Genomic DNA, 26407 nt, shown 5'->3' with positions numbered 1-26407 from the left:
ACCCACCTCGGCCTCCCAAAGTACTGGGAGTACAGGCGTGAGCCACCCGGCCTGTAAATGTTTCTTATCAGACTTAAGATCTGTGTTGATGTGAATGCTGGAGGGGTATAATGAGGCACATCCAACCCCCCTTCCATCATGGCCTGAACTAGATTTTCAGGTTAACTCTGGAATGCCCTTGGCCAAAAGGAGGGGTCCATTCAGATGTAATCAGCAATAACTGATTACTAGGGAGAAGGAGTGGAGGGCGGGGATGTTGGAAGGACAGAGACCAACTTGTATTCTCTTTGAAAACTGAATGAGCCTAAGAGACAGACTTTATCTTGTGAAAGTGTCGTTTGGGTGTGGTTACATTCTTCAGTCTTCTTTTCTGCAGCAAATAATAAAATTGTTTTCCCTTCTCCCTGAGGAGGAGAAGGGAAAACAATTGTTCCCCTTGGGGAATCTGTCTGGTCTTTTTGTAGATACGGGAAAAGTCTCTTCTAGCATCTGTTGATCTCTGATGGGGCTTTCATTCAAAATACTTATACCAGGGAGCCATATTTTGTGGTAGAATTCCCTGGGCTCCTTCAGCCTGGAAGACAAGACAGGTTTTGCTTTTTTTCTCTCTCTTCCTTTAGATAATTCTAAATGGCACGTGCAATTTAGAAGGAAGGATGTTACTTCAGGCTGTTTTCTTCTGGACAATTGGAATAAGTTCTCAGTTCCATCTTTCTCGGCGTCATCTTTCTCTCTCTCAATCTCTCTAGGTCTTGTAGTAAAACTAGACTACATGTAATCTCTGCACACACTATCTGTGCTTTCTTACATGCTTTCTTCTGTTTGCCTCTGTGTATGTAGTTTTGTTTGTTTTAGAGATGGGGTCTCTGTGGCTCACTGCAGCCTCAGACTCCTAGGCTCAAGTAATCCTCCCATCTCAGCCTCCTGAGTAGCTCGGACTACAGGTGTGCGCCACCATGCCCAGCTAATTTGTTTTATTTATTTTTTTTTTTTAGAGACAAGTTTTCACCATTTATCTGGGCTGGTCTCAAACTCCTGGCTGCGTTTGTTTTGTTTACCGTTATTTAGAATTCTTTCCTTTCCTTCTCATCTTTACACGTGATGAATTCCTTTTTAAATTTGGCCAGTTTTTAACCTCTTTTTTTTTTTAAACTTCCCTCGATTTTATCTCGCTTTGTCTTTCATTCACATGGTACCTTCTGTTACAGTGCTTTAAATATTTTGCTTTTTCTAATTACAAAATAAAACCTCATTATAAATAATTCAGATACTAGAAAAGTAAAAAGTAAAAACCTTTTTCATTCCCTTTTGGTCCCATGCCTTAGTTCATAAGAATAAACAAACAGGTGCTTATCCTTTCAGAATCAATTTGTGTATGTATATGTGTGTCCATAAGAATTCAACTGCATATGTGGATTTTCATTTTTTAATTTCTTAATATATGTGTGTATATATATATTCATGTGCGTATAGCATATCTAGAACTGCAGATTGCTATTTTTTAAAGACTATTTTTAGAACAGTTTTTAGGTTCACAGGAAAATTGAGAGGAAAGTACAGACGTTTCCATATACCCCCTACCCTGACACATGCATAGCCACCTCCATTATCGGCATCACCCACCAGAGTGGTACAGTTGTTATAATTGATGAGCCTGCATTCACACGCAGTCCCCCAAGTTCATAGTGTACATTTAGGTTCATTCCTGGTAGTGTACATTCTGTGGGTCTGAACAAATGTATAAGTGTACTTATCCATCATTATGATACTATACAGAGGACTTTTAGGGCAGTAAAAATACCGTCCTCTGTCCCCTACCTATTTATTCCTTCTACACTCTGCTTTTGGCAACTGCTGATCTTTTTACTGCCTTCATAGTTTTGCCTTTCTAGAGTGTTATACAGCTGGAATCATACTTCTATGGTCTGAAAGTTTGTGCCTCTCAAAATTCATGTGGAAATCATAACCGCTAAGGTGATGGCATGAAGAGGTAGGTCTTTGGGAGGTGATTAGGTCAGGAGGGTGTAGCCCTTAGGAATGGGATTAGTGCCCTTCTAAAAGACAACCCATAGAGCTAGTTAGTACCTTCTACCATGTGAGGACACAGTAAGAAGACAGCGATCTGTGAACTGGTAAGTGGGCCTTCAGCAGATACCAAATCTGCTAATACTGATCTTGGACTTCCCAGCCTTCAGAACTGTGAGAAATTTTGTGCGAAATAAATTTCTATTGTTTATAAGCTACCTAAGCCAGGTATGTGTACCTGTAGTCCCAGCTACTTGGGAGGCTGAGGCAGGTGGATTGCGTGAGCCCAGGAGTTCGAGGCGATAGTGAGCTATGATCATGCCACTGCACTCCAGCCTGGGTGACAGAGTGAGACCCTGTCTCTATAAAACACACATACACACACACACACACAGACACCCCATATTGCATATATATGTAAGCTCCCCAGTTTATGGGATTTTGTTATAGGAACCTGAACAGACTAAGACACAGTATGTAGCCTTTTCAGATTGGCTTTTTTCAGTTAGTAATATGCATTTCAAGTTTCTCATGGTCTTTTTATGGCTTGATAGCTCATGTCTTTGTAGCACTGAACAATTTTCCATTGTCTGTCTGTAGCACATACATATACCGTATATTGATGTACCACAGTTTATCCATTTACTTACGAAAATACATCTTGTTGTTTTGAGATTTTGGCAATTATGAATAAGGCTTCTGTAAACATCCTTGTGCAGATTTTATTATGGACATAGTCTTCAGCTCCTTTGGGTAAATATCAAGGAGTACCATTGCTGGGTCATATGTTAAGAGTATGTTTAATTTTGTAAGAAGCTTACCGAACTATCTTTCAAAGTGGCTGTACCATTTTGTGTTTCTTCAGCAATGAGTGAGAGTTCCTTTTACTTTACATCCTCACCAGCATTTAGTGTTCTCAGTGTTCTATATTCTGGCCATTCTAATAGATATGTAGTAGTATCATGGTTATTTTAGTTTGCATTTTCCTGATGACATATGATGTGGTACAACTTCTCATATGTTTATTTGTTATGTATACATCTCCTTTGATGAGGTGTCTGTTACGGCCTTTGGCACATTTGTAATTGAGTTTGTTTTCTTATTGTTGAGCTTTAAGAGTTCTTTGGATATTACGGATGACAGCTCTTTATCAGATATGTCCCAATCTTTGCCTCATTGTCTTATTCTCTTGACATTGACCTTTGCACAGCAGAAGGTTGGTTTTCTTTTTTCCTTTTTTTTTTTTTTTTTGAGACAAAGCCTGGCTCTATCACCCAGGCCGGAGTGCAGTGGCATGATCTTGGCTCGCTGCAACCTCTGCCTCCTGGATTCAAGTGATTCTCCTGCCTCAGCCTCCCGAGTAGCTGAGATTACAGACGTGCACCACCATGCCTAGCTAATTTTTTGTATTTTTAGTAGAGATGGGGTTTCACCATGCTAACCAGGCTGGTCTTGAACTCCTGACCTCGTGATCTGCCTGCCTCAGCCTCCCAAAGTGCTGGGATTACAGGCATGAGCCACCATGCCTGGCCAGAAGTTTTTAATATTAATGAAGTCCACCTTATCAATTTTTTCTTTCGTGGATCGTGCATTTGATATTGTCTCAAAGTCATTGCCATTCCTAAGGTCGTCTAAGTTTTCGCCTATGTTATATTCTAGTTTTATACATTTGCATTTTACATTTAGATCTGTAATCTGTTTTGAGTTAATTTTTTTGATAGGTATAAAGTCTTTGTCTAGATTAATTTGCATGCAGATGTCCAGTTGTCATTTGTTAAGGAGACTATTTTTGCTCCATGTATTACCTTTGCTCTTTTGTCAAAGATCAATTAACTGTATTTAATTGGGTCTGTTTCTGTACTCTCTATTCTTTTCCATTGATCTGTTTGTCTTTTACCAATACCACATTTTTAAATTGGATTATTCTTTTCTTATTTGTATGTGTTCTTTTTACATAGTGGTTAAGAACCCCTTCTATGTTATATGCTGTTGTTTCTTCTAGCCTGACTTACTTGATTTAATGAGCACTTATTACTAAGGTAGTGAAATCTTTTTCACATGGCTATCAGCAGCTCTAGACTGGAAATTCTTTCATATCCTGTAACTGTGTGGCTTCAGCATCTAGCACCATGTCTGGTATAGATTAAGTATTCTGTAAATTGTTTGCAATGAATGATGTATAACACCTGACCTTTTTCTTCAAGGAATTAAAGTCTAGTGTCACATAAAGTAGTCCAGAATTTAACAATGAGGAAGGGAAAAAAAAGCATAGTATATACATTGCATATTGAATTATGTGTTGTAGGAAGACTTATCTATTGGGAAACTTCCCTAAATTAGTTCTTTTCCCTAAACATTCTGTTCCTCATTTTCTTGTTTTATTTACCTCTATACTGAAAGTGAATTATTTTCTATTAGCTTAAAAATGAATTTTCTATCAGCTATAATAGGAATATTTTATCTGCTTTTTTTTGAGACAGCTTGCTGAGTTTAGTCCAAATAGTCTTGTCTTTTCTATTATACCCAATTTCAATTTTTAACGTGAATTCTAATTTTTTTTCTTGCCATTTCAGGTAAGACCGTGAATTATGGCATTTCTTAAATGAAGCATTCAAGAAGTGAGAGAATGTCATAGAAAATAAATGATTTTTAAGTTATGTCTATTAATCTGACTGTAGATATATATATTTACCTCCTTAGTAATGCAAGAAGTATTTGTGGGAAGCAGAGAAGCAAGCAGCTGTATTTCTTGTTCTCACCTAAGCATTACTGGAGGATAAGCCACATCAGTCTACAAAGAGGTTTTCATACAAACATAATAAGATGTAAATGGACCAAAAGTGAAGCACATTCTTGCAGTAAGCACTGTTACTCTCCAAGCAACCATGGTTTACATATTGGGATTTTGAAACTTAGCACTTCTGCTCCCAAAGGACTTACAAAAGTGAACATTTGTATGTCCCGTATTAAAAGTACTTTGAACTCTGTTTCAAAGGCTGTTTTTGGCAATCAAAATGAAATGATTTCACGTTTAGCTCAATTTAAGGCAAGTTCCCAAATTTTAAGAAAAGTATCAGATAGTGGCTGGTTAAAACAGAAAAACATCAAACAAGCCATCAAATCTCTGAAAAAATATAGTGACAAATCAGCAGAAAAGAGTCCTTTTCCAGAAGAGAAAAGTCACATTATAGACAAAGAAGAAGATATAGGTAAACGCAGTCTTTTTCATTACACAAGTTCTATAACCACAAAATTTGGAGACTCATTCTACTTTTTATCAAATCATATTAATTCATATTTCAAACGTAAGGAAAAAATGTCTCAACAAAAGGAAAATGAACATTTCCGGGACAAATCAGAACTTGAAGATAAAAAGGTAGAAGAGGGGAAATTAAGATCTCCAGATCCTGGCATCCTGGCTTATAAGCCAGGCTCAGAATCTTTACATACTGTGGACAAGCCTACAAGTCCTTCTGCAATACCTGATGTTCTTCAAGTTTCAACTAAACAAAGTATTGCTAACTTTCTTTCTCGTCCCACGGAAGGTGTACAAGCTTTAGTAGGTGGTTATATTGGTGGACTTGTCCCCAAATTAAAATATGATTCAAAGAGTCAGTCAGGAGAACAGGAAGAGCCTGCTAAAACTGATCAGGCTGTCAGCAAAGACAGAAATGCAGAGGAGAAAAAGCGTTTATCTCTTCAGCGAGAAAAGGCAAGTTGTTCAGTGTGCTTTTTGGTACTATTACTTTTTGTCAAATTTTTAAGTTTTATTTCCTAATGAGAACTAAGAAACTTTCATTGTTCTTTAGAGCAGTTTTGTATTCTAATCATATCTATTTAATATGTCTTTGTAGATTATCGCAAGGGTGAGTATTGATAACAGGACCCGGGCATTAGTTCAGGCATTAAGAAGAACAACTGACCCAAAGCTCTGCATTACTAGGGTTGAAGAACTGACTTTTCATCTTCTAGAATTTCCTGAAGGAAAAGGAGTGGCTGTCAAGGTAATTTCTAATTTAATTAATCTAGTTTTGTCTTGGAATAGAAATACTAAAAAATCTTCTAAAATGGAGAAGGCAAAGCCTTTCATTTTTCTATTTGAATTTTGTGGTGTTTATTATACATGTGATGTATATTCAGTAATTACCCTATTTATTTTGTGACATACATTATGCTAATCAATTAATTTTATTTTGTTAGCACCAATATGTATACTTTGAAATTAAACATTTATAAAATAGAAAATAATCAGTGTATTAGTTGAATTGCCTAACAGCTGCCAGATTTTTCTTTAGTGCAATGTAAATATTTATACTATGTAACTGTTCTTTTAAGATAGGAGACATAATTCATATGTAAGGCTGTTGTTTTTATTTCATGGTCCTTTCATATTTGAAAGTCTAAAAATTTTAATGACCTTACTCATAATTGAATTAGTAATCATATTAAGTAAAACAATGAGCTTTTCTTTGCCTCAGTTTTTTCAACTATAAAATAATGAAGATAATTTTGACCCATTTAAATGGACTGTTTTCAGAGAAGTGCTATAAAATATGACTAATGTGACTGAGTCTCTTTACATCTATATTATTAAGATTATTTGTAATATTTAATGAAAAATTTGAAAATATCATGATAGATGTTGCTTAAATTTCATTAGAAATCTATTAGTGCTTATTTTTAGCTTGCCATTCAGAAAATTGTTTTAACTTAGATCACATTTATTCTACTTCTTAACAATTACCTTGCTGAAAAATTGTCTTTGAATAATGTACCCATCCTTAATTGTGTATTGTATAACACATACATTATTATAGGTAGCTTCACTATTTTACGGTCCTATAATTTGGGGTTATATTTTATATTTATATAATCTCTTAAAAGATAAGATTCTCAAATATACATATGCTTTTAAGTATATTTCACATTTCAGTGATATACTGAAAGCAAAGATCTTAAATAGAATTACATACTGGCTTAGTCCACTTGGGCTGTCATAATAAAATACCTTAACCTGGGTAATTTATAAACAACAGAAATTTATTTCTCATAGTTCTGGAGGCTGGGCAGTCCAAGATCAAGGCACCAACAATTTGATGTCTGGTGAGAGTCCCGTTCCTCCTAGACAGCAGCTTCTCGTGGCCTACTTACATGGCAGAAGGGGCAAGGTAGCTCACTTCAACCTCTTTTACAAGGCCAGTTGTACTACTGATGGATTTCTGAGTAGTTTTCAGTTGTAGTGTATTATTAAATAGTCTTGCTAGTTGAAACTCTGAGGACTCTTTTATCTTGCATAACTAATCCCAAATCTAAGGACCTTTCAATACTATGAAAAAATGTAATATAGGAATGTATATTCAGATCAATTATGAATAAAAATCTAGATAGTCTGAAAAAAGTTGTCACCCTTCCCTTAAATAATCATCTGAAAAACAGTGAACTGGACAAATTGCATAAAACATGTCGGCATGTACACTCTAGTGTGAACTTTTCCAGCTCAACTCTTTGTTATTTTCAAGAGTTGAGCTTTATAAAAGTGATAGAATTTTTATAAAACGTCTGTATGAATTTTACTTTTTTATATGTCTACCATATTTAAGGTAGCTAAATACAGGGAATTATGTCTGATACGTAATGCCCTAAAAAAAATGAGTTACTTATTTTGTATGCTACATTTATGGCAGCCACATTTAGGGAATTGTCTGTGATAATTTTTTCATTGTGATGAAGGTGGTCTCCTTTCATTATGTTTTTTAATTAAAAAGAAGAACTTTGACTATTTAGAAAAAAGGCAGCACAAAGCATTGTAGGGAATTAGAAGAAAGAAAAGATAAGAAAATAAAAATAATATATTTTAACTACCCTCAGATTACCACTGTAATGTATCAGAGTTTATTTGTGTTCATTGGATTAAGCTTCCTTAAGCTCTAATAGCAAACAACACTGAAATCTCAGTGACTTAACAAAACAGTTTTATTTCTGGCTCATGCAAAGTCAGCTGTGGGTTTGGGTGACTCTTTGGCACAGTGAATCTCCGTGTGGTGGTTACTTAGATCCTGTCCTGTTGTCTGTATTTTAATTGAGTTTTCCTCTATGATTTCTGTGGCAAGGAAAGAATATTTCAGCAGAAGTCGCCACAGGTTTCTTCTACTTACAATCTGTTTATCCTGTCCAATTGCATGGGCCTGAAAAGTACAACCTTCTGTATTGCTTGGAAGGGGAAGCAAACTGGGTACTGGTGAACATTAGTAATGTCTGAACAGTATTCCTTCAGAAATTATTCTATGCACATATATACCAAAATAAACTCATTCCGTATATGTTGTTTCATAATCTGGTTTTTTAGCATATAATGTATACCTTTCTATATCAGTAAATGTTCCTTTATCCTATACCCAGTTTGAAAATGTTATTTATGTAACTGATTAGGTCCAAATGAGGGTTCAGTCTAGATCACACATTGCATCTGACTATTTCTCCAAGTCACTTAAAATATAACGCAGTCCTTCAGCCACACCTTCTTCACCTGCACCTTTAAAACTGATTTAATTGAAGACATTAGGCTGGTTAACAGGCAGAATGACTCGCTTTCTGGATGTACCTGCCTTCTTCCTTCTCAGTGTTATTTGAAGTGTTCGTCTTTCCTTTTCATTTCCTGAACATTGGAATTTAAATATAATGGCTTGATTGAGCTAAACATTTTGTTGTTAGAGCACATTGTAGGTAATGTCATGTGCCTCATAATGCATCATATCAAGACACACATGACAATTAGTTGAACAACCATTAGTAATGCTAAGGATGACCACTGGGTTAAGGTGATGACAATCTCCTTCTCATTGGACAATTGTGCTAGAAGCATTATCTCATCAACCATTAACCTAATCATTTCCAGAACTAATAATTTAATTAGAGTTGCAGAATGACCAATGTCTAGTTCTGTTACTCCTACATTATAATTGACATTCTTCTGTAAAGTAGAGCCTTCCTTCATCAACTGAAGCTATTTGGGTATTCTCAAAGGCAAATTTTACAGGAAAGGAAAGAGAAATGCTTAATTTCTTTGTGTTTAGTTACCAGTTTTCAAAGTAAGGTGTTGCTTTAATAGTTGCCTCAGTGATTAAATGAATTTCTTTACACCTTTAAAAAAATATTATGGACTCCTTGTTTTTCTAAGTTAAATGTGTTTCTTTTTCTTTTTTTGGGAAACAGAGTCTCTGTCACCCAGGCTGGAATGCAGTGCCACAGTCTTCACTCACTGCAACTTCTGCCTCCCAGGTTCAGCCCAGCTCAGCCTTCTGAGTACCTGGGACCACAGGCATGCACCACCACACCCGACTAATTTTTGTATTTTTTGTAGAAAGAGGGTCTCACCGTGTTGCCCAGGTTGGCCTCGAATTCTTGGGCTCAAGCAATCTGCCTGCCTTGCCTCCCAAAGTACTGAGATTATAGGTGTAAGCCACCTCACCCAGTCTGTTTCTTTCTTTTTTTTTTTTGTTTTTTGAGACGGAGTCTTGCTCTGTTGCCAGGCTGGAATGCAGTGGTGTGATCTCGGCTCACTGCAACCTCCGCCTCCTGGGTTCAAGGGATTCTCCTGCCTTAGCCTCCCGAGTAGCTGGGACTACAGGCGCCCACCACCACGCCCAGCTAATTTTTGTATTTTTAGTAGAGATGGGGTTTCACCATGTTGGCCAGGATGGTCTCGATCATCTGATCTCAGGTGATCCACCTGCCTCGGCTTCCCAAAGTGCTGGGATTACAGGTGTGAGCCACCGCTCCCGGCCTCACCCAGCCTGTTTCTATGATCTATTTTCTCCCCCTCTCTTTTTTAAAATGGTGAATTTGTCACTAGGATTCATACATCCTTTGGGTTTATTAAAAAACTTTTTATAAAAATATTATATATAGAAAACAACACAAATCGTAAGTTTACAGCTCCATGATTTTTCACACATGAAATACATCTATATACCCACTACCCTGAATGAGAAACAATCTTATGAACACTCCAAACACTGTCCCCAAAAAGGTTGATTAGTTTTTCAGAATTCTAGCAGCATAATTTAGTTGTGCCTCTTTTTGCATGTTCTGTGAATGATACAGCATGTATTCTTATATGTCTGTTTGTTTTTTTTTTCACTCAGTATTATGTTTGTAAGAACCTTCTGTATTGTTGGGTATACTTTTCATTTTTCCCTCTACTGCTAGACATGTGGATGGTTTGCAGTTCGGGAATATTTAGTAGTAGTACCTCTGGGTTATATCTTTTGGAAAACATAGGTCTTCGTTTCTTTGGGGTATATACCTAAGAGTACTATTGCTGCTCACAGAGTGAGCATATTTGTATCATTAGTAGATACTGCCAAATGGTTTTGCATAGTGGTTGTGCCAATTTATTCTTTCACCAGAATTCTATGAGGCCTCTGTGTTCTACTTTCTTTCCAACACTTTATTTTGTAATTTTTTTTTTTTGAGACTGAGTGTCGCTCTGTCGTCCAGGCTGGAGTGCAATGGTGCGACCTCGGCTTGCTGCAACCTCCACCTCCTGGGTTCAAGCAGTTCTCCTGCCTCAGCCTCCCGAGTAGCTGGGATTACAGGCACGCACCAGCACACCCTGCTAATTTTTGGTTTTTTAGTAGAGACGGGGTTTCACCACGTTGGTCAGGCTGATCTCCAACTCCTGACCTCAAGTAATCTGCCCGCCTCGGCCTCCCAAAATATTGGGATTACAGCTGTGACCCACTGTGCCCAACCTTTTTAAATCTTTTTAATTTGAGCAGTTTTGTTGGGTGTTAAGTGATACTAAATTGTGGTTTTAATTTTGTATTTCATTGATAGCTATGACATTCAGCATCTTTTCCAGGGTTTATTGGCCATGTTTATACTTCCTTTTGAAGTTCCTATTCCAGATCTTGCCTATTTTTCCATTGGGTTGACCAACTTTTTCTTCATTATTTGTAGAATTTTAAAAATATATCATGGTCGTAACTCACTTGTCATATGTGTGGTGTATATGTGTATGTCTTACAAATATGTTCTCCTATTCTGTGGCTGACCTTTTCACTCTTGTGTTTTTTGATGAATAGATACTCTTAATTTTGTTCACTTTATAAATACTTTTCTTTATAGTTAGTACTTTGTGTCCTGTTTAAGAAATCTTTGCCTATCCTAAAGTCATAAAAGTATTTTTGGCCGGGCGCCTTGGCTCAGGCCTGTAATCCTAGCACTATGGGAGGCTGAGGTGGGCAGATTATGAGGTCAAGAGATCAAGACCATCCTGGCCAACATGGTGAAACCTCGTCTCTACTAAAAATACAAAAATTAGCTGGGCTTGGTGGCGTGCACCTGTAGTCCCAGCTACTTGGGAGGCTGAGGCAGGAGAATGGCTTGAACCCGGGAGGCAGAGGTTGCAGTGAGCCGAGATCGCGCCACTGCACTCCAGCCTGGCAACAGAGCGAGACTCTGTCTCAAAAAAAAAAAAAAAAAATATATATATATATATACATTTTCCTGTGTTTTCTTCTGAAACCTTGCTTTGCCTTTTACTCTTCTATCTACTATTCATCTAGAATAGATTTGGTTGTGTGGTGTGTGTCAGAAGCCCTGACTTTTAAAAAATACACTTATCCAGTTGACTCAGCACCATTTATTGAAAAGACCTTTATCATAAATGAGATGTATATATGGATCTGTTTCTAGACACAGTATTTTTTATTTATGTATTTTTTGAGATGGAATTTCGCTCTTGTTGCCCAGGCTGGAATGCAAGGCGCAATCTCGGCTCACCACAACCTCCACCTCCCAGGTTAAAGCGATTCTCCTGCCTCAGCCTCCCTAGTAGCTGGGATTACAGGCATGCGCCACCATGCCCAGCTAGTTTTGTATTTTTAGTAGAGATGGGGTTTCTCCATGTTGGTCAGGCTGGTCTCGAACTCCCGACCTCAGGTGATCCACCCACCTCGGCTTCCCAAAGTGCTGGGATTACAGGCATGAGTCACCGTGCCCGGCCAGACACAGTATTTTGTCCCTCTGGTGTATTTGTCTGTTGTTGCGCTGATAGTGCACTGGCTAAATATTTGCAGCTGTATAAACTTAATATTAGGTAGTATAAATCCTCCAACCTTGTTCTTCTTAATGTTGTTGGCTTGGCTATTCTTGACATGTTATATTTCTACATGAATTTTAGAATCAGCTTATCTAAAAAAAATTTTTTTAAAGAGAAAAACATAGTGGGATTGCAGTGAATAAGTGGAACAATTTAGGGTTAATTGGGTCTTTGTTGAGTTTCCAAGCCATGACATATGGCATATTTTTTCAATTATTTGGGTCATCTTTATTTTCCTTCTGTGTTTTAAAAATTTTCAATTTGGGTGTCTTTTACATCTTCCACTGGAATGATTTTATTTAACTAATTCATAGGTATCTGATATATTTTGATAATTTTATTTTGTTATTTTTATTTCAACATCTTTTTGTGGTAATTCTAATATGAACATCAATTCTTGGTTTTTGTCATGCGGTACTGGATTCACATACATTATAGTTTTTCTGGATGCTGGACATCGTAAGTTTAAAAATTGCATAAGCTCTAGATTATATCAAATTATATCTTTTTCCAGGGTTTATTTGTTCTTCTGTTTGGCATTTGAGTGGAGCCCTGATAGCCTTAATTCAGTTAGGGTCAAACCTGGATCAAGGCTGTATTACAGTTTGGATAATACCTCTAATTTGCCCTGATTTTTGGGCATATTCTTCCAGGGCTTTCAGTTGAGAGCCTGGTGTGTTCACTTAACCACCACCTCATTGGGTCATAAAATCTCAAGAATAGAAAGCCTTCCACTCTGATTTTCAGAAGTCTTCAGCTTACCTTTCGCCTTCCACACCTCATGATTTTAGAATTCAGCAAATGTCTTGAGGTAAAGCCAGCCATGTGTTTGAAGCCCTTCAGGTCTTCCAATTTTTTCACTCCAAACCCCTTAGATGCTAAATGATCAGCTGGTTTCTCTGTCTTTTATTTGGGACCCTCTGTCTGAGTCAGACTCACTTTTTTGGTCCTTTACTTTTTCCTGGAATCAGCAAATGCCTCAAGGCAAGAAAAGCTATAGTTTACCAGCTCACTTCCTAGCAATTACTCCTTCTCCAGATTCTTGGCTCCATCTGTTCTTGTTGCTTCAGCAGTTCTCTGTCTGATGCCTTTAAACAGATGGTACTTTTCTTGTATTTCATCAAGATTTTCTTGTTCTTGATGTGAGCGTTGATCTCTAACAGAGTGTTTCATCTTAACCGGAAATGGAAATTTGCATTATTCTGCACCATTGCTCAAGTTCCTCCAGTGGGGCCTCACAGCTCAGTATTAGGGGAAAAAATATTGAGAAAGAATTTAGAGTATTTCAGATTGCTTGATCATAAAAAAGAAACAAAATGAGTGATACCTAGATAATTATTTGATTTACAGAAGGTTACACAGCAGAATTATAGCTGTCACTCAGTCATTCCATTAAACCTGGGGTACTGACTGTGTAAGATGCTTCTGTGTACAGAAGCTAGAGAATCTTTGGTAAGCAACATAGAACTCTGGGATTTAAGCTTTGGTCTGTGATCAACAATATGATGTTGAGTGCTTAGAATCTTGAAGTCTCAGCTTTAATTAAACTGATTATTTAATTGTAGTGGCCTGCTTTTACCTTCTCACCTCAGTTACCTTTGTTAACATTTGTTTGTATTGCTTTATGAGGCACCCTTGAATCCCATATGCAGTGTATACAAGATGGTTCATTATTTCTTTTTAATAACAGTTTAACTTCTAGTAGTTACTATGAATCAGTTTTAGTCTCTTAGTCTCAAGATTTGGACAAAATATTATCCAAAATTTATAATGTTAACCTTTTGTTGTAATAATTTGTAAATTTCTATAATTAAGTAAATTATATTTTCTTTAGTTAAATGTTACATCTTTTAATGAAAATATTTGAATATTGGTTAATTTTTGTCCTCAATATTAGAACAAATATAATCTAGAAAAATTGACATTAATATATCAAAAACTAATCTGTCTTATAAGATTACTGAGAAAATAATGAACACTGTCACCTTGATTGTCATGTGGTGAACTACATGTATTGGTTAATAATAATCATACATTTTCAGTCTTGATTTGACAAAAGCAACAAAGTATCTTTTCTCAATATAGGAAAGAATTATTCCATATTTATTACGACTGAGACAAATTAAGGATGAAACTCTTCAGGCTGCAGTTAGAGAAATTTTGGCCCTAATTGGCTACGTGGATCCAGTGAAAGGGAGAGGAATCCGAATTCTCTCAATTGATGGTGGAGGAACGAGGTAAGGCTAGGAACATGATTCTTTTTTTCTTTTTTAAGATGGAGTTTCCCTCTGTTACCCAGGCTGGAGTGCAGTGGCACAATCTCGGCTCACTGCAACCTCTGCCTCCCAGGTTCAAGCGATTCTCCTGCCTCACCCTCTCAAGTAGCTGGATTTACAGGCTCCTGCCACCACACCTGGCTAATTTTTGTAGTTTTAGTAGAGACAGGGTTTTACCATATTGGCCAGGCTGGTCTCGAACTCCTGACGCCAGATGATCTGCCTGCCTTGGCCTCCCAAAGTGCTAGGATTATAGGCGCGAGCCACCGCGCCCAGCTGAAACATGATTCTTAAAAACTACAGATTCAATTCAGCTTTAGGAATTTAAAAAAAAAAGATTTGATATAATTATATCATTATAAAATCAAATTTTCAAAATAAAACATGAAATTGTTTTAATTAATACTTTATTAATCTAAGTGCTACTCTGATGTATACTTCAGTTCTTTGGTTTGATTTAGTATTTATATTTTCATATTTGATTTGATTTGATTTTAGTATTTATATTTTTATATTTGGCCTTTTTAGACCTTTTTGGTAGTTTAGAAGCTTATCAACCATTATTCTCATAAAATCTTGACAGTGTTTTATAATTTTAGCTTTCTTTTATTATTTTATTTTATTTTTTTGGAGACAGAGTCTTGCTCTGTCACCCAGGCTGGAGTGCAGTGGTGTGATCTCAGATCACTGCAACCTCTGCCTCCCAAGTTCAAGCAATTCTCCTGTCTCAGCCTCCCAAGCAGCTGGGATTATAGGTGTCCGCCACCATGCCTGGCTAATTTTTTGTATTGTAAGTAGAGATGGGGTTTCACCATGTTGTCCAGACTGGTCTTGAACTCCTGACCTCAGGTAAACCACCTGCCTCGGCCTCCCAAAGTGCTGTGATTACAGGCGTGAGCCACCGTGCCCAGCCAGCTTTCTTTTATTACACTTATCTTACCCATATATATCAACTAGTCACTTGATAAAGTGATGGTTACAAAATGAGGCTATATTTACTTCCTGACTTCTGATGTCTTCACTTGGAGATGCCAGTTCTGGTGCCATATAAGAAATAAATCCTTTCTTTGTTCAGAAGGAGATAATTTCACTATTAAGCTCTATTTTTAGTACTGGCAATCCATCCATGCTTCCTACTTGGTCTTTGTTTATCTAGTTCCTTCCAACTTGTTGGTTAGATTTTTTGGCTTGGTTTTTCAAACCTTTTCCCCAAAATCTTCTAGCTTGTTCTCTAGTTCCCTGCCATCTCTACTGTTACTTCGTAATTCATAGTACATGCCCTGCCTGTTGTTCTTAGCTTTAACTTACCTCTCTGATTTTGCTTTTTGGTATACCCAACTTGCCAACCACTCTTCTGTGTGTTCAAATACTACCCTGTATCTTTTTGTTAAATTCCTTGGTTCTGTATTCACCCGAGTCCTTTATACTTTGACATCAATATGAAGGAAGGAGTAAGTAATGAGAGAAGGAAGCTAACCTCAGATGGTGGCAGTGGAAGGCAGGAGGAAGGAAAAACGTAGTAACTTTTTTTTTTTTTTTTTTTTTTTTTTTTGAGACAGAGTTTTGCTCTCGTTGCCCAGGCTGGAGTGCAGTGACATGATCTCGGCTCACTGCAACCTCCACCTCCCAGGTTCAAGTGATCAATTCTCCTGCTGCAGCCTCCCCAAGTAGCTGGGATTATAGGCATGCACTACCACACCTGGCTACTTTTGTATTTTAGTAGAGACGGGATTTCACCATGTTGGCAAGGCTGGTCTCAAGCTCCTGACCTCAGGTGATCCACCCACCTCGGCCTCCCAAAGTGCTAGGATTACAGGTGTGAGCCACCACGCCAATACTGGTAACTTTTAAGAAACATGGAGACAGGATATGGTAGACATAGGTCAAGATCACTCTAAGAGTAAACCTGTGTGTGACTGGGACAAAATTGCAGGGAATCTCAACAGATTGGTGTTGAGGAAAGACAGTTGTTTCCTGAACATATTTAATGTAAGATTATATCCATATAGAAGTGCTCGGGTGGCAAAAGCGCACTGAAGAGAGAAAAATCTTTAAAGATCTTAGAAGATATTTCTTAGGAAAGTGAAATAATCTTAAGAAGGTGTATGTCATTCATGTGATATAGATAAAGTGATAACTGGAGAGATTATTCTAGTTCATCGAATTGGTTCCAGATGGTGAAAAATAGGGAAAATGGCAGTTAAATGAGTAGGAGCATTTCACTAAGGAGCAGAAGGAATCTTCTCTGCCATAAAGTTCAGGGGAGTTGGGACAGGTAGTGTCATTCATTGAGTCAGCTAACAAATACTGGGGACCTACTATGTTGTAAGCACTGATTTAGATCCTGGGGATGGTGAGCAAACAAAACAATACAGTGTTTGCATTGTAGAGAAGGAAAAGACAACAAATAGAAAAACAAAAATATGTTATTCTGGGTGCTATGAAGAAAAATAAAGCAAAGTGAAGGGATAGAGAGGAAGAGTACTATTTTAAAGAATGCTCAGGACCAAGACTTCTTTTTAAAGAAGTTATATTTATGTAGAGATAGGAAGGAAGTAAGAAAATTAAAGAACATTCATATGTCTAAGGTCAGACAAGCATGATGAAAAAGAAGTTTGTATCCAATAAATAGTTTATCTTGTAGAATAAGAGTTGTATTAGTCATATAGGGAGGAAATCAGTGTGAGGTAATTTGGGAAAATCTAGGGGTGGGTTAGGATGAAGTTAGGTTTAGATTAGTAATTCTCCACTGGAGGTGATTTTGCTCCCTAGAGGACATTTGGCAGTGTCTGGAGACATTTTTGGTTGTCACAACTAGAGCACTGCCACTTGCATCTAGTTTGAAGAGGACAGTTGTGACTAAACATCAGACAGTGCACAGGACAGCCCCACAAAACAAAGATTATCCAACCTAGAATGTCAGCAGTTCCGCTGTTGAGAAAACTTGGTTTAGGGGAATATGGGAAAGCAGCCCAGATGGGAGGTTTGTGTGGAAAGCAGTAATGTATGAGGGCTTGAGAGAAAAAAAACCCTATCTTTGACATCTTTATTATGAGAGAACCTACAGTGGTAGACATAGACAGTCGTGGCAACTTGGCAAATATATACGTATTTAAATTCATTCGGCATTTATGAGTACAACATTTTTAAATAGTTAATTTTCCCGATTATATGAGTAGTTAGAAAAACCTGAGAGAGAAAAAAACCCCAAAACCATAGTTCACAGCTCTAAGATTATTTTAGTATTTTGATTTATTTTCTTCTAATCCTTTTCTATGTGAACGTATACGTGCCTATTTTATTTCCTTTTTGTGATAATAGAGGTCACATTGTTAAATATATTGTATCCAGCATTACATTTAATTCATCATGTCTTGCCTTGAATTAATAATGTACCTCTTTCATAAGACATCTTCTTAACTCTCCTCAAATCCACATTATTTGTTGTATTTAAAAAATCAGCATCTTTGGTTTTCTCCTTTAATCTTACAGAATTTTCTAGTTACTTCCTGTTAACATTATCAAGGCACAATGTGACAGTCTAAATTTTTTGGTGCGTAACTATCTTTGTGTTCCAGGACTTACTACCTCCTGCCTTGTGTTGGGAATAGAGCTTTTCATCGTTTTTTTTTTATTCTCCCACTGTTAAAAATTGTCATGATACACACATGACAGTTTACATGGTACATACACCCGCAATTGGTCTATATCTCCTAAGCTTTTTCATCGTTTCGCATTCCTTCATGAAGCTATTAACTGCTGTTGGCAAGGATTCAGAAATGAGCAAAGTCAGCAACATTAATTAATATACCATTAATGTAGAGGGTTAACCTAAAGTTATTGAGAGTTTTTAAAAATGAATAAAGAAAAGGGAGCTTAAAAATCTGACTGGTGGCCGGGCGCGGTGGCTCACACCTGTAATCTTAGCACTTTGGGAGACCGAGGCGGGTGGATCATGAGGTCAGGAGATCGAGACCATCCTGGCTAACATGGTGAAACCCTGTCTCTACTAAAAAAAAAAAAAAAAAAAAAAATTAGCCGGGCATGCTGGCGGGCGCCTGTAGTCCCAGCTACTCGGGAGGCTGAGGCAGGAGAATGGCTTGAACCTGGGAGGCAGAGGTTGCAGTGAGCCCAGTGAGCCACTGCACTCCAGCCTGGGCAACAGAGTGAGACTCCATCTCAAAAAAAGAAATCTGACTGGTGAAATATGTAAGACAAAAATGTATAGAGTCATAGGTGACCAGCTATATTAATAAGAGAAGAAACCAAGATATGGTATTCCAAAACCAGTGAGTGAGTTTTTAAGTGTTTTCCAGAGTTTTGTTTTTTTTTTTTTCAATTTTATATTGGCATATCTTTGTATTCTTATTTAGTTGTTTGTTGGTTTTTGGCATTCTTAAGAAGTGTATTTGGGTAGATTTCTTCTTTTTACTTTTTTTTTTTTCCTGTAGAAATGGGATCTCGCTATACTGTTCAGCTGGTCTTGAACTCCTGGCCTCAAGTGATCCTCTTACCTCAACCTCCCAAAGTGCTGGGATTATAGGAATGAGCCACTCACTGCCTGGCCAGATTTATTCTTAAAGAGATACTGTTCTGCAGAAGGATGGGTTCAGTGAAAAAACAAGAGAAAGATACTAATATAAATTTTAAAATGTGTTGACTTAGTGTAGGTTTTGTATCATTTAGATAGTAGATTTTCAAAAGTAATCCTAAAAATTTGGACAGGCAATTTTTACTGATTCTGATTTATATTATTAATTTTCATGTTAGCATATAAACTGCAAAAGCAATTCTTAGATTGTTTTATTCAACAGCTTAAATTATTTTTTCTTTAAACAGGAATTGTCATTTTGCCTTTAATCTTTTCTGTAGGGGCGTGGTTGCTCTCCAGACCCTACGAAAATTAGTTGAACTTACTCAGAAGCCAGTTCATCAGCTCTTTGATTACATTTGTGGTGTAAGCACAGGTAATTATTATTATATGGAAGTGGTGCATTCTGGCAGTACATTAAGGAAAAGAATATTAAGCACTTATGTTTAAGATCGTAGTCCTTTGCCTTCTCCAGCCCTCTTTCCATACCCCAAAATTTTCTCCTTCTTGTTTTTTGTTCATGGTTATGCCAGTTAGGCACACTAGGTGGCAGTGTGTCCTACCTATTATAGCTAGATATGGAATCAGCTCTTTAAAAGGACATCCAAGAGTACCTAATATCTCCTAGGACTAACTTGAAGGAGAATTGCTTAGTGACTTGGTGAGTTGTCAAATATACCATATTCTGTGACTAAAACTAAGTAATTCATTGATGTTAGAAAGAACATGAATTATCTACCATAGTATCTTATATATAATTTAATGTAAAACAACACATTTGTAAATATTTTTTAATTATTATTATTATCATTATTGGGGGTAGCATTTATTTAATCCTTTTTGAGACCTGGTAAATCCCTTTACATTTGTTAACCCAGTAAGACACATGAATTTTGGTTGTTCTTATTACTCCCATTTTACCCCTGAAACAAATGGGGCTCTGAGAAGGAAAGTCATTTGTCCCAGGTGACATAGCTAGAAAGTATCAACGCTAAAATTTAAGCCAAAACTATGATTCAGGAGATCTTATCATCATAAGGGCTATAACTGAACACTGATAAAAGCTAAGGATTCTTTTTTCCAGGTGCCATATTAGCTTTCATGTTGGGGTTGTTTCATATGCCTTTGGATGAATGTGAGGAACTTTATCGAAAATTAGGATCAGATGTATTTTCACAAAATGTCATTGTTGGAACAGTCAAAATGAGTTGGAGCCATGCATTTTATGACAGTCAAACATGGGAAAACATTCTTAAGTAAGTTACAATTACTTTTTTTAAATGTTCTGATTATATAGGTAGTATGTGCATATTATAATTTGAAAAATGTCAATATTAAATTATATTCTTACATATTATAATTTGAAAAATATCAAGAATATTAAATTATTCGACTAATTAGAGATAACCACTGTTAGTATTTTGGTAAATCATAGTTTAGTAATTGTTTTGGGGGGTTCGTGTGTGTGAGATTTGCATGTAAAAGTTGCAATTGCTTTTTTTAAAAATATGAGATATTTGCATCCTGTTGTTTTTACTTAACATATTAAGTGTGTCTATTTTAGAATGACTTAAAAGTCATTCTAAAATATTCAATTATTTTTATTTTTATTTACTTTTCGACACACGCTCTCACTCCCGTTGTTGCCCAGGGTAGAGTACAGTGGTGCTATCTTGGCTCACTGCAGCCTCAACTTCCCAGGCTCAAGTGATCCTCCCACCTCAGCCTCCCAGGTAGCTGGGACCACACGTGTGCACCACCATGCCCAGCTAATTTTTTCTATTTTTAGTGGAGACAAGATTTCACCATGTTGCTCAGGCTCCTAACCTCAAGTGATCGGCCTGCCTCCCAAAGTATATACAATCATAAAATATAAGCATAAAATCATCCACAATCCTATTATTCAGAGCTGTAGACTTTAATATATCTCCTAGTTTATTAGACCGTATACATTTTGTATAGCTGATATTAGATTGTAGTTGTAAATTTGTATCCTTTTCCTTTTTTCAAACGTTCTTAAAATCTCGTGACATATTGTTAAAAACTACCTTATACTCCAGAGTGGGATGTTACATTTTCTTAATCATTTCCATTTAGGATTTTTATGGACATTTACGACATTTATGTTCCTAATTTTTTGGGATTATGAATAATGCTGTCATAGAAAACTTTAAATTTCTTCTCACGTTTCAGAATATATCAGTAGGTCACTATATAAGAAGCATATTTATTGGGTCCAATGTTGATGTCTTCTTAAAATAATTATTATATAGGAAATAGAAAATATATCGAGAAACAATAAAAATAATTTATAATCCCACTAAGAACAAAAGCAATATTAACATGGTGATGGGTTTTTTCTGTAATTTCTTACAGATAGACAAGTGTATATGTGTGTAGTTGTGAGTGTGTGTGTATCCATTCTCTTTACAAAATTCAGATAATGCACATGTAGGTTTGTGTCCTGCATTTTCACTTAGCATTTTATCACAGATGATTTCCTATGTCAGTTAATATTTTTTGAAACATATGTTAATGGTTCTTCACCATTTTATGGATGTACTATTTTTTATTTAACAAATCCTGTCTTAGAAAAGGATACTTCAGATACTCTTGCAGTTCAAAATAAAATTTAGATAAACATCTTACATCTCTACTTAAATCTCTGGCTATATCTTTAAGGTAAATTTCTAGAAGTAAAATTGTGAGTCAGAGGATATGCATGTTTTAAGAATCTTGATACATACATAGCTGAATTTGTTCTTCATTACAGTGGTTTTAGCTTATTCATCTGCCAACATCAGTTTGTATTTCTGTTTCATGAAATATTTGTGAACACCAAACACTTAATTTTTAAAATGACATCAGTTTGAGAGATTTTGAAACTCATGTTTCAATTTGTATCAGCTTCATTATTGATAAGTTTGAACTTAAAAAAAGGTTTCGGTGTTTGATGGCTTTTTATTTTTTGTGTGTGAATTTTGAGGGCATAATTTTTGCCTATTTTCTTATGGGATATTCCTCAATGTATTGTAAATATATTAACCATATATTGAAAAAGTGCTGATTAATAATTTTTTAACGTAGAGGATTGAAACATCTTCATTTAGCCAAATCTTTTCCTTTAATGATTTTTAACTTTTATGTTTGTAAGTCTTTTCTACAATCCTACTACTGGGTATATATCCAAAGGAAAATAATTCATTCTGTCAAAAAGACACATGCACTCATGTGTTCATCATAGCACCGTTCACTCATAGCACTGTTCACAATGGCAGATACATGGAATCAACCTAGGTGCCCATCAACAGTGGATTGGATAAAGAAAATGTGGTACATATACATTGTGGAATACTATGCAGTTATAAAAAAAAAAATCATGTCCTTTGCAGCAACATGGTTGGAGCTGGAGGCCATTATAATAACCTAACACAAGAACATAAAACCAAATACCCCGTCTTCTTACTTATAAGTGAGAGCTAAACATTGAATATACATGAACGTAAGGATGGGAACAATTGATGCTGGGGACCATTAGACGGGAGGGAGAGTGGGAGTGTGAGCTGAAGAACCACTTGTTGGGTACTGTGCTTACTGCCTGTGTGATAGTATTGTTGGGACCCCAAGCCTTGGTGTCACACAGTTTACCCATGTAACAAACCTGCATGCATACTCTTTATACTAAAAGTTTAAATTTAAAAATAAATAAATAAGTCTTTTCTACTCTGAAGGTAGGTAAATATTTGTATTATTTCCTAGTTCTAAAGTTTTCAGTTTATATGTAATTCTGAAGTTACCTAAAACTTATTTTGGTATATGTTGTAAGAGAATCAAGCTTTATTTTTTTTATCAAATGTTAATCCAAATGTCCCAGCTCCATTTACCAAGTGTTTTTTTTAACTGATTTGAAACATCATCTTTATCATATTTGAAATTCTTATCTATATTAGAATCTGTGTTCAAGTTTTTGGTTTCTCTGTGGATTTATTTTCATACAAATTCTGTAAATTTAGTTGAACCTTTGCATAATATTTTTATAATGATACAGCATACCAAATCTTTTCTCCTTATTCTTTTACACAATTTTCATTTAATCTTCAAAGTTAATCTTAGGCTACTTTTATCACATAAAAAAAAATTCCACTGGTATTTGCATGGAAATTACATGAAATGTATCACTTATTTTGTGGAACATTGACATCTTTTCAATCGTGAAAGCTTCCCATCCATTATCATTGTATGTTACTTATTTTCACATCTTTTGTGTCTGTTAGAAAATATAATTCACCTTCCTGGCCTACACGGTGAAACCCCATCTCTACTAAAAATACAAAAAAAAAAAAAAGCCGGGCATGGGGGCGGGCGCCTGTAGTCCCAGCTACTGGGGAGGCCGAGGCAGGAGAATGGCGTGAACCCGGGAGGTGGAGCTTGCAGTGAGCTGAGATCGCACCACTGCACTCCAGCCTGGGCAACAGAGTGAGACTCCATCTAAAAAAAAAAAAAAAAAATATATATATATATATATATATATAAAATTCATATCTATTCCCAGTATTCGTACAATCAATACTTTTTAGTATTTAATGAAAATTTAAAAATTTAAAACCAGCTTCTCTACTATGAAATTTTTTTTCCTTTTGTTACTTATGAGAGTATCTTTGCATATTTGTGTATTGCTGTCTCATTTTTGATCTTCTGGAAACTTCTTTATTTTTAATCATAGCACTGATAAATTTTATCAGTGTAGTTAGTTGTTTTTTCTTTCTCTGCTTTTTCAAACTCAGCCTTTGCTGCAGAACAAGCCACTGCAAAACTTAGTGGCTTAAAACAATGATGATTTAGTCTCATGACTCTGTGGTTTGACCGGATGTTTCTTCTGTTCTTGCCTGAGCTCACTTGGTGGCTCCGCTAATGGGCCTGGGAAGCCTCTCTCTCCACCTGGTCATTCTCACTCAAGCTTTGTCTCATCATTGTGGTTTCAGAGTTCCCAGAGAGCAAGCCCCAGTGCATAAGCACTTATCAAGCCTCAGTTTAATGGCATGTTTGCTGAGGTCACATGGACGAAAGCCACGCCAACCAAGAGTCTGTGTAGGAAGAGACTATATACAACGACATGGATACCAGGACTGTGATTCACTGGGTGCCAGTATTGTTAATATTCTTCTGTATCTACCTTCTGGCCTTTTTTGTCATAGCATTTTTTTCCCTCATTGTTTATTGAGAGGACTTTTATTTATTTATTTTGCTGTGATAATTTTGCGTTACTTTAAGGGAACTATATTATGGCATCAGTAGAATCTAGGCATGTTGATTTTTTTTTCATATTTTGACATCTCGGAAATAAACAATTACCATTGCCTTTTTTTAGAAGTTTATAAGTTAATTCACTAAAAGCATTTTAGCTTTTGATAAAACCAAGATTTAAACAAAAATAAAAATAAATAAATATGAACTTTGCCAAAAAGTGTGAAAGCAGCATGCTCCTAGGATTTCTCTTGTAATTTTACAGTAAGAATTCTGTGAAAAGACAAAGAATCCTAAAAAGATAAAATGCATTGATCTTCATGTAGTAGAAATGTATAGATCAGGTTGAGAAAGACAAAAGATCTTGTCCATTTTGGAAAGTATTTTAGATTAATATTTATTAAAGCTTATAAAGGGTAGATCACTAAGCAGTTTGTAAATATTCTTTTTATGAAATTCACTAATATTCTAGTTGAGAAACATGAGTATTGTTTGAAAAACACATTAGAAAATGGTTTTACTCATGAGGAAGGTTGGTGAAACCATAGTCTTTGTATTCAGTGTAGGAAAATACATAATTTTTAAGTCTGGAAAAGTCTGCATTGAAATAAAATTCTCTTATTATGGAATTGCAAAAATTGCTGCCCAAGGACAATTTCTGTAATGTCATAGTAATTGAAATGCCAACTCTGATGATTTTCAAAGCCGTTTTCTTGATGACATTGGCTGTTACCAACTAAAACAAGCTTAAAGTCTCATTGTCCTCACCTGGTTACTCTAACTAGCCCATGCATACTTCTGCAGTCTTATCTCAACACAGCTCCTTTATCCTATTGGCAGGACCCTGAAAACAACACATTCATTTTGCCTTTGTGCCTTTAGCCTGTATATGTCCTAGCTTTAAATATGTTGCCTTGCAGTCTTTCAGTGTCTTCCTCAAGCAACCTTCCTGCATCTTTTCCAGTTACTGCCCCTCTGTTGGTTGCTCCACCTCAGAACTATAGATACTTGCAGTTTGAATCAGAGGTTGATAAATAACTGCATATTGTTTCATGTGCATTAATGGGATTATAAGCCTCCTAGAGGAGAGTCTTACATTTTTTCCCTCATAGCACTTTGACAAAGCCATGGACAAACAGTAATTGCATACTGTATGTTTCCTTGTTGTTAGGAGATAAAGTCATTTTGATATAACTTGTTTTTTCTCCTTTAATAAAGGGATAGGATGGGATCTGCACTGATGATTGAAACAGCAAGAAACCCCACATGTCCTAAGGTAAGCTTAGAGTCTCTTAAATATAACACCTAGTTCCATCTGAAGGTCTGGTGAAAGCACTTGTCCTGAGGGCCCTTTTATTTTATTTTATTTTATTTTTATTTTTATTTTTTGAGACAGAGTTTCACTCTTATTGCCCAGGCTGAAGTGCAATAGCACGATCTCGGCTCACCACAACCTCCGTCTCCCAGGTTCAAGTGATTCTCCTGCCTCAGCCTCCCAAGTAGCTGGGATTACAGGCATGCACCACCACGCCTGGCTAATTTTTTTTGTATTTTTAGTAGAAATGGGGTTTCTCCATTTTGGTCAGGCTGGTCTCAAACTCCCAACCTCAGGTGATCTGCCTGCCTTGGCCTCCCAAAGTGTTGGGATTACAGGCATGAGCCATCGTGCCGGCCCTGAGGGCCCTTTTATTAAGGTATTATAGATTATATTAATTCTTTATATATTGAGTCATTCTATGAAGAGATGGGATATCATCCTTATACCTTTTCTAAATTCAGTAAAACTATAACAGAAATGGAAGAACATGAAAGATGGACTGAAAATAAGGAAGAATTATTTCATCATAATTTTAAAAACCAAATCTAGTGATTTCAGGAACATTATGACATTTCTTACCCTAGATTTTTTTTTTTTTTTTTTTTTTTTTTTGAGACAGAGTCTCACTCTGTCGCCCAGGCTGGAGTGCAGTGGCGCGATCTCGGCTCACTGCAAGCTCCGCCTCCCGGGTTCACGCCATTCTCCTGCCTCAGCCTCCCAAGTAGCTGGGACTATAGGCGGCCGCCACCACGCCCAGCTAATTTTTTGTATTTTTTAGTAGAGACAGGGTTTCACCATGTTAGCCAGGATAGTCTTGATGTCCTGACCTCGTGATTCGCCCGCCTCAG

The 26407-nt window shown here is 36.4% G+C and overlaps 1 protein-coding gene across 2 annotated transcripts in view; it reads left to right on the top strand.

Annotated features, from left to right (window-relative positions):
- PNPLA8 (patatin like phospholipase domain containing 8) overlaps window positions 1-26407 on the top strand; it is a 52779-nt gene that overhangs the window by 4270 nt on the left and 22102 nt on the right. For both annotated transcript variants that reach the window (XM_030826795.1, XM_030826794.1), the window contains exons 2-7: window positions 4599-5737; window positions 5880-6029; window positions 14216-14367; window positions 19279-19373; window positions 20082-20253; window positions 25460-25517. In XM_030826795.1, the coding sequence (XP_030682655.1) occupies window positions 4682-5737; window positions 5880-6029; window positions 14216-14367; window positions 19279-19373; window positions 20082-20253; window positions 25460-25517 (1683 nt within the window). In that variant the 5' untranslated portion in view covers window positions 4599-4681. The remainder of the gene's footprint in view (window positions 1-4598; window positions 5738-5879; window positions 6030-14215; window positions 14368-19278; window positions 19374-20081; window positions 20254-25459; window positions 25518-26407) is intronic.

This window comes from Nomascus leucogenys, chromosome 13 (genome assembly GCF_006542625.1).
Source record: "Nomascus leucogenys isolate Asia chromosome 13, Asia_NLE_v1, whole genome shotgun sequence".
Classification (NCBI taxonomy): Eukaryota; Metazoa; Chordata; class Mammalia; order Primates; family Hylobatidae; genus Nomascus; species Nomascus leucogenys.
Note: the sequence above shows the minus strand (reverse complement) of the source record. Positions and strands in the feature narration are given on the sequence as shown.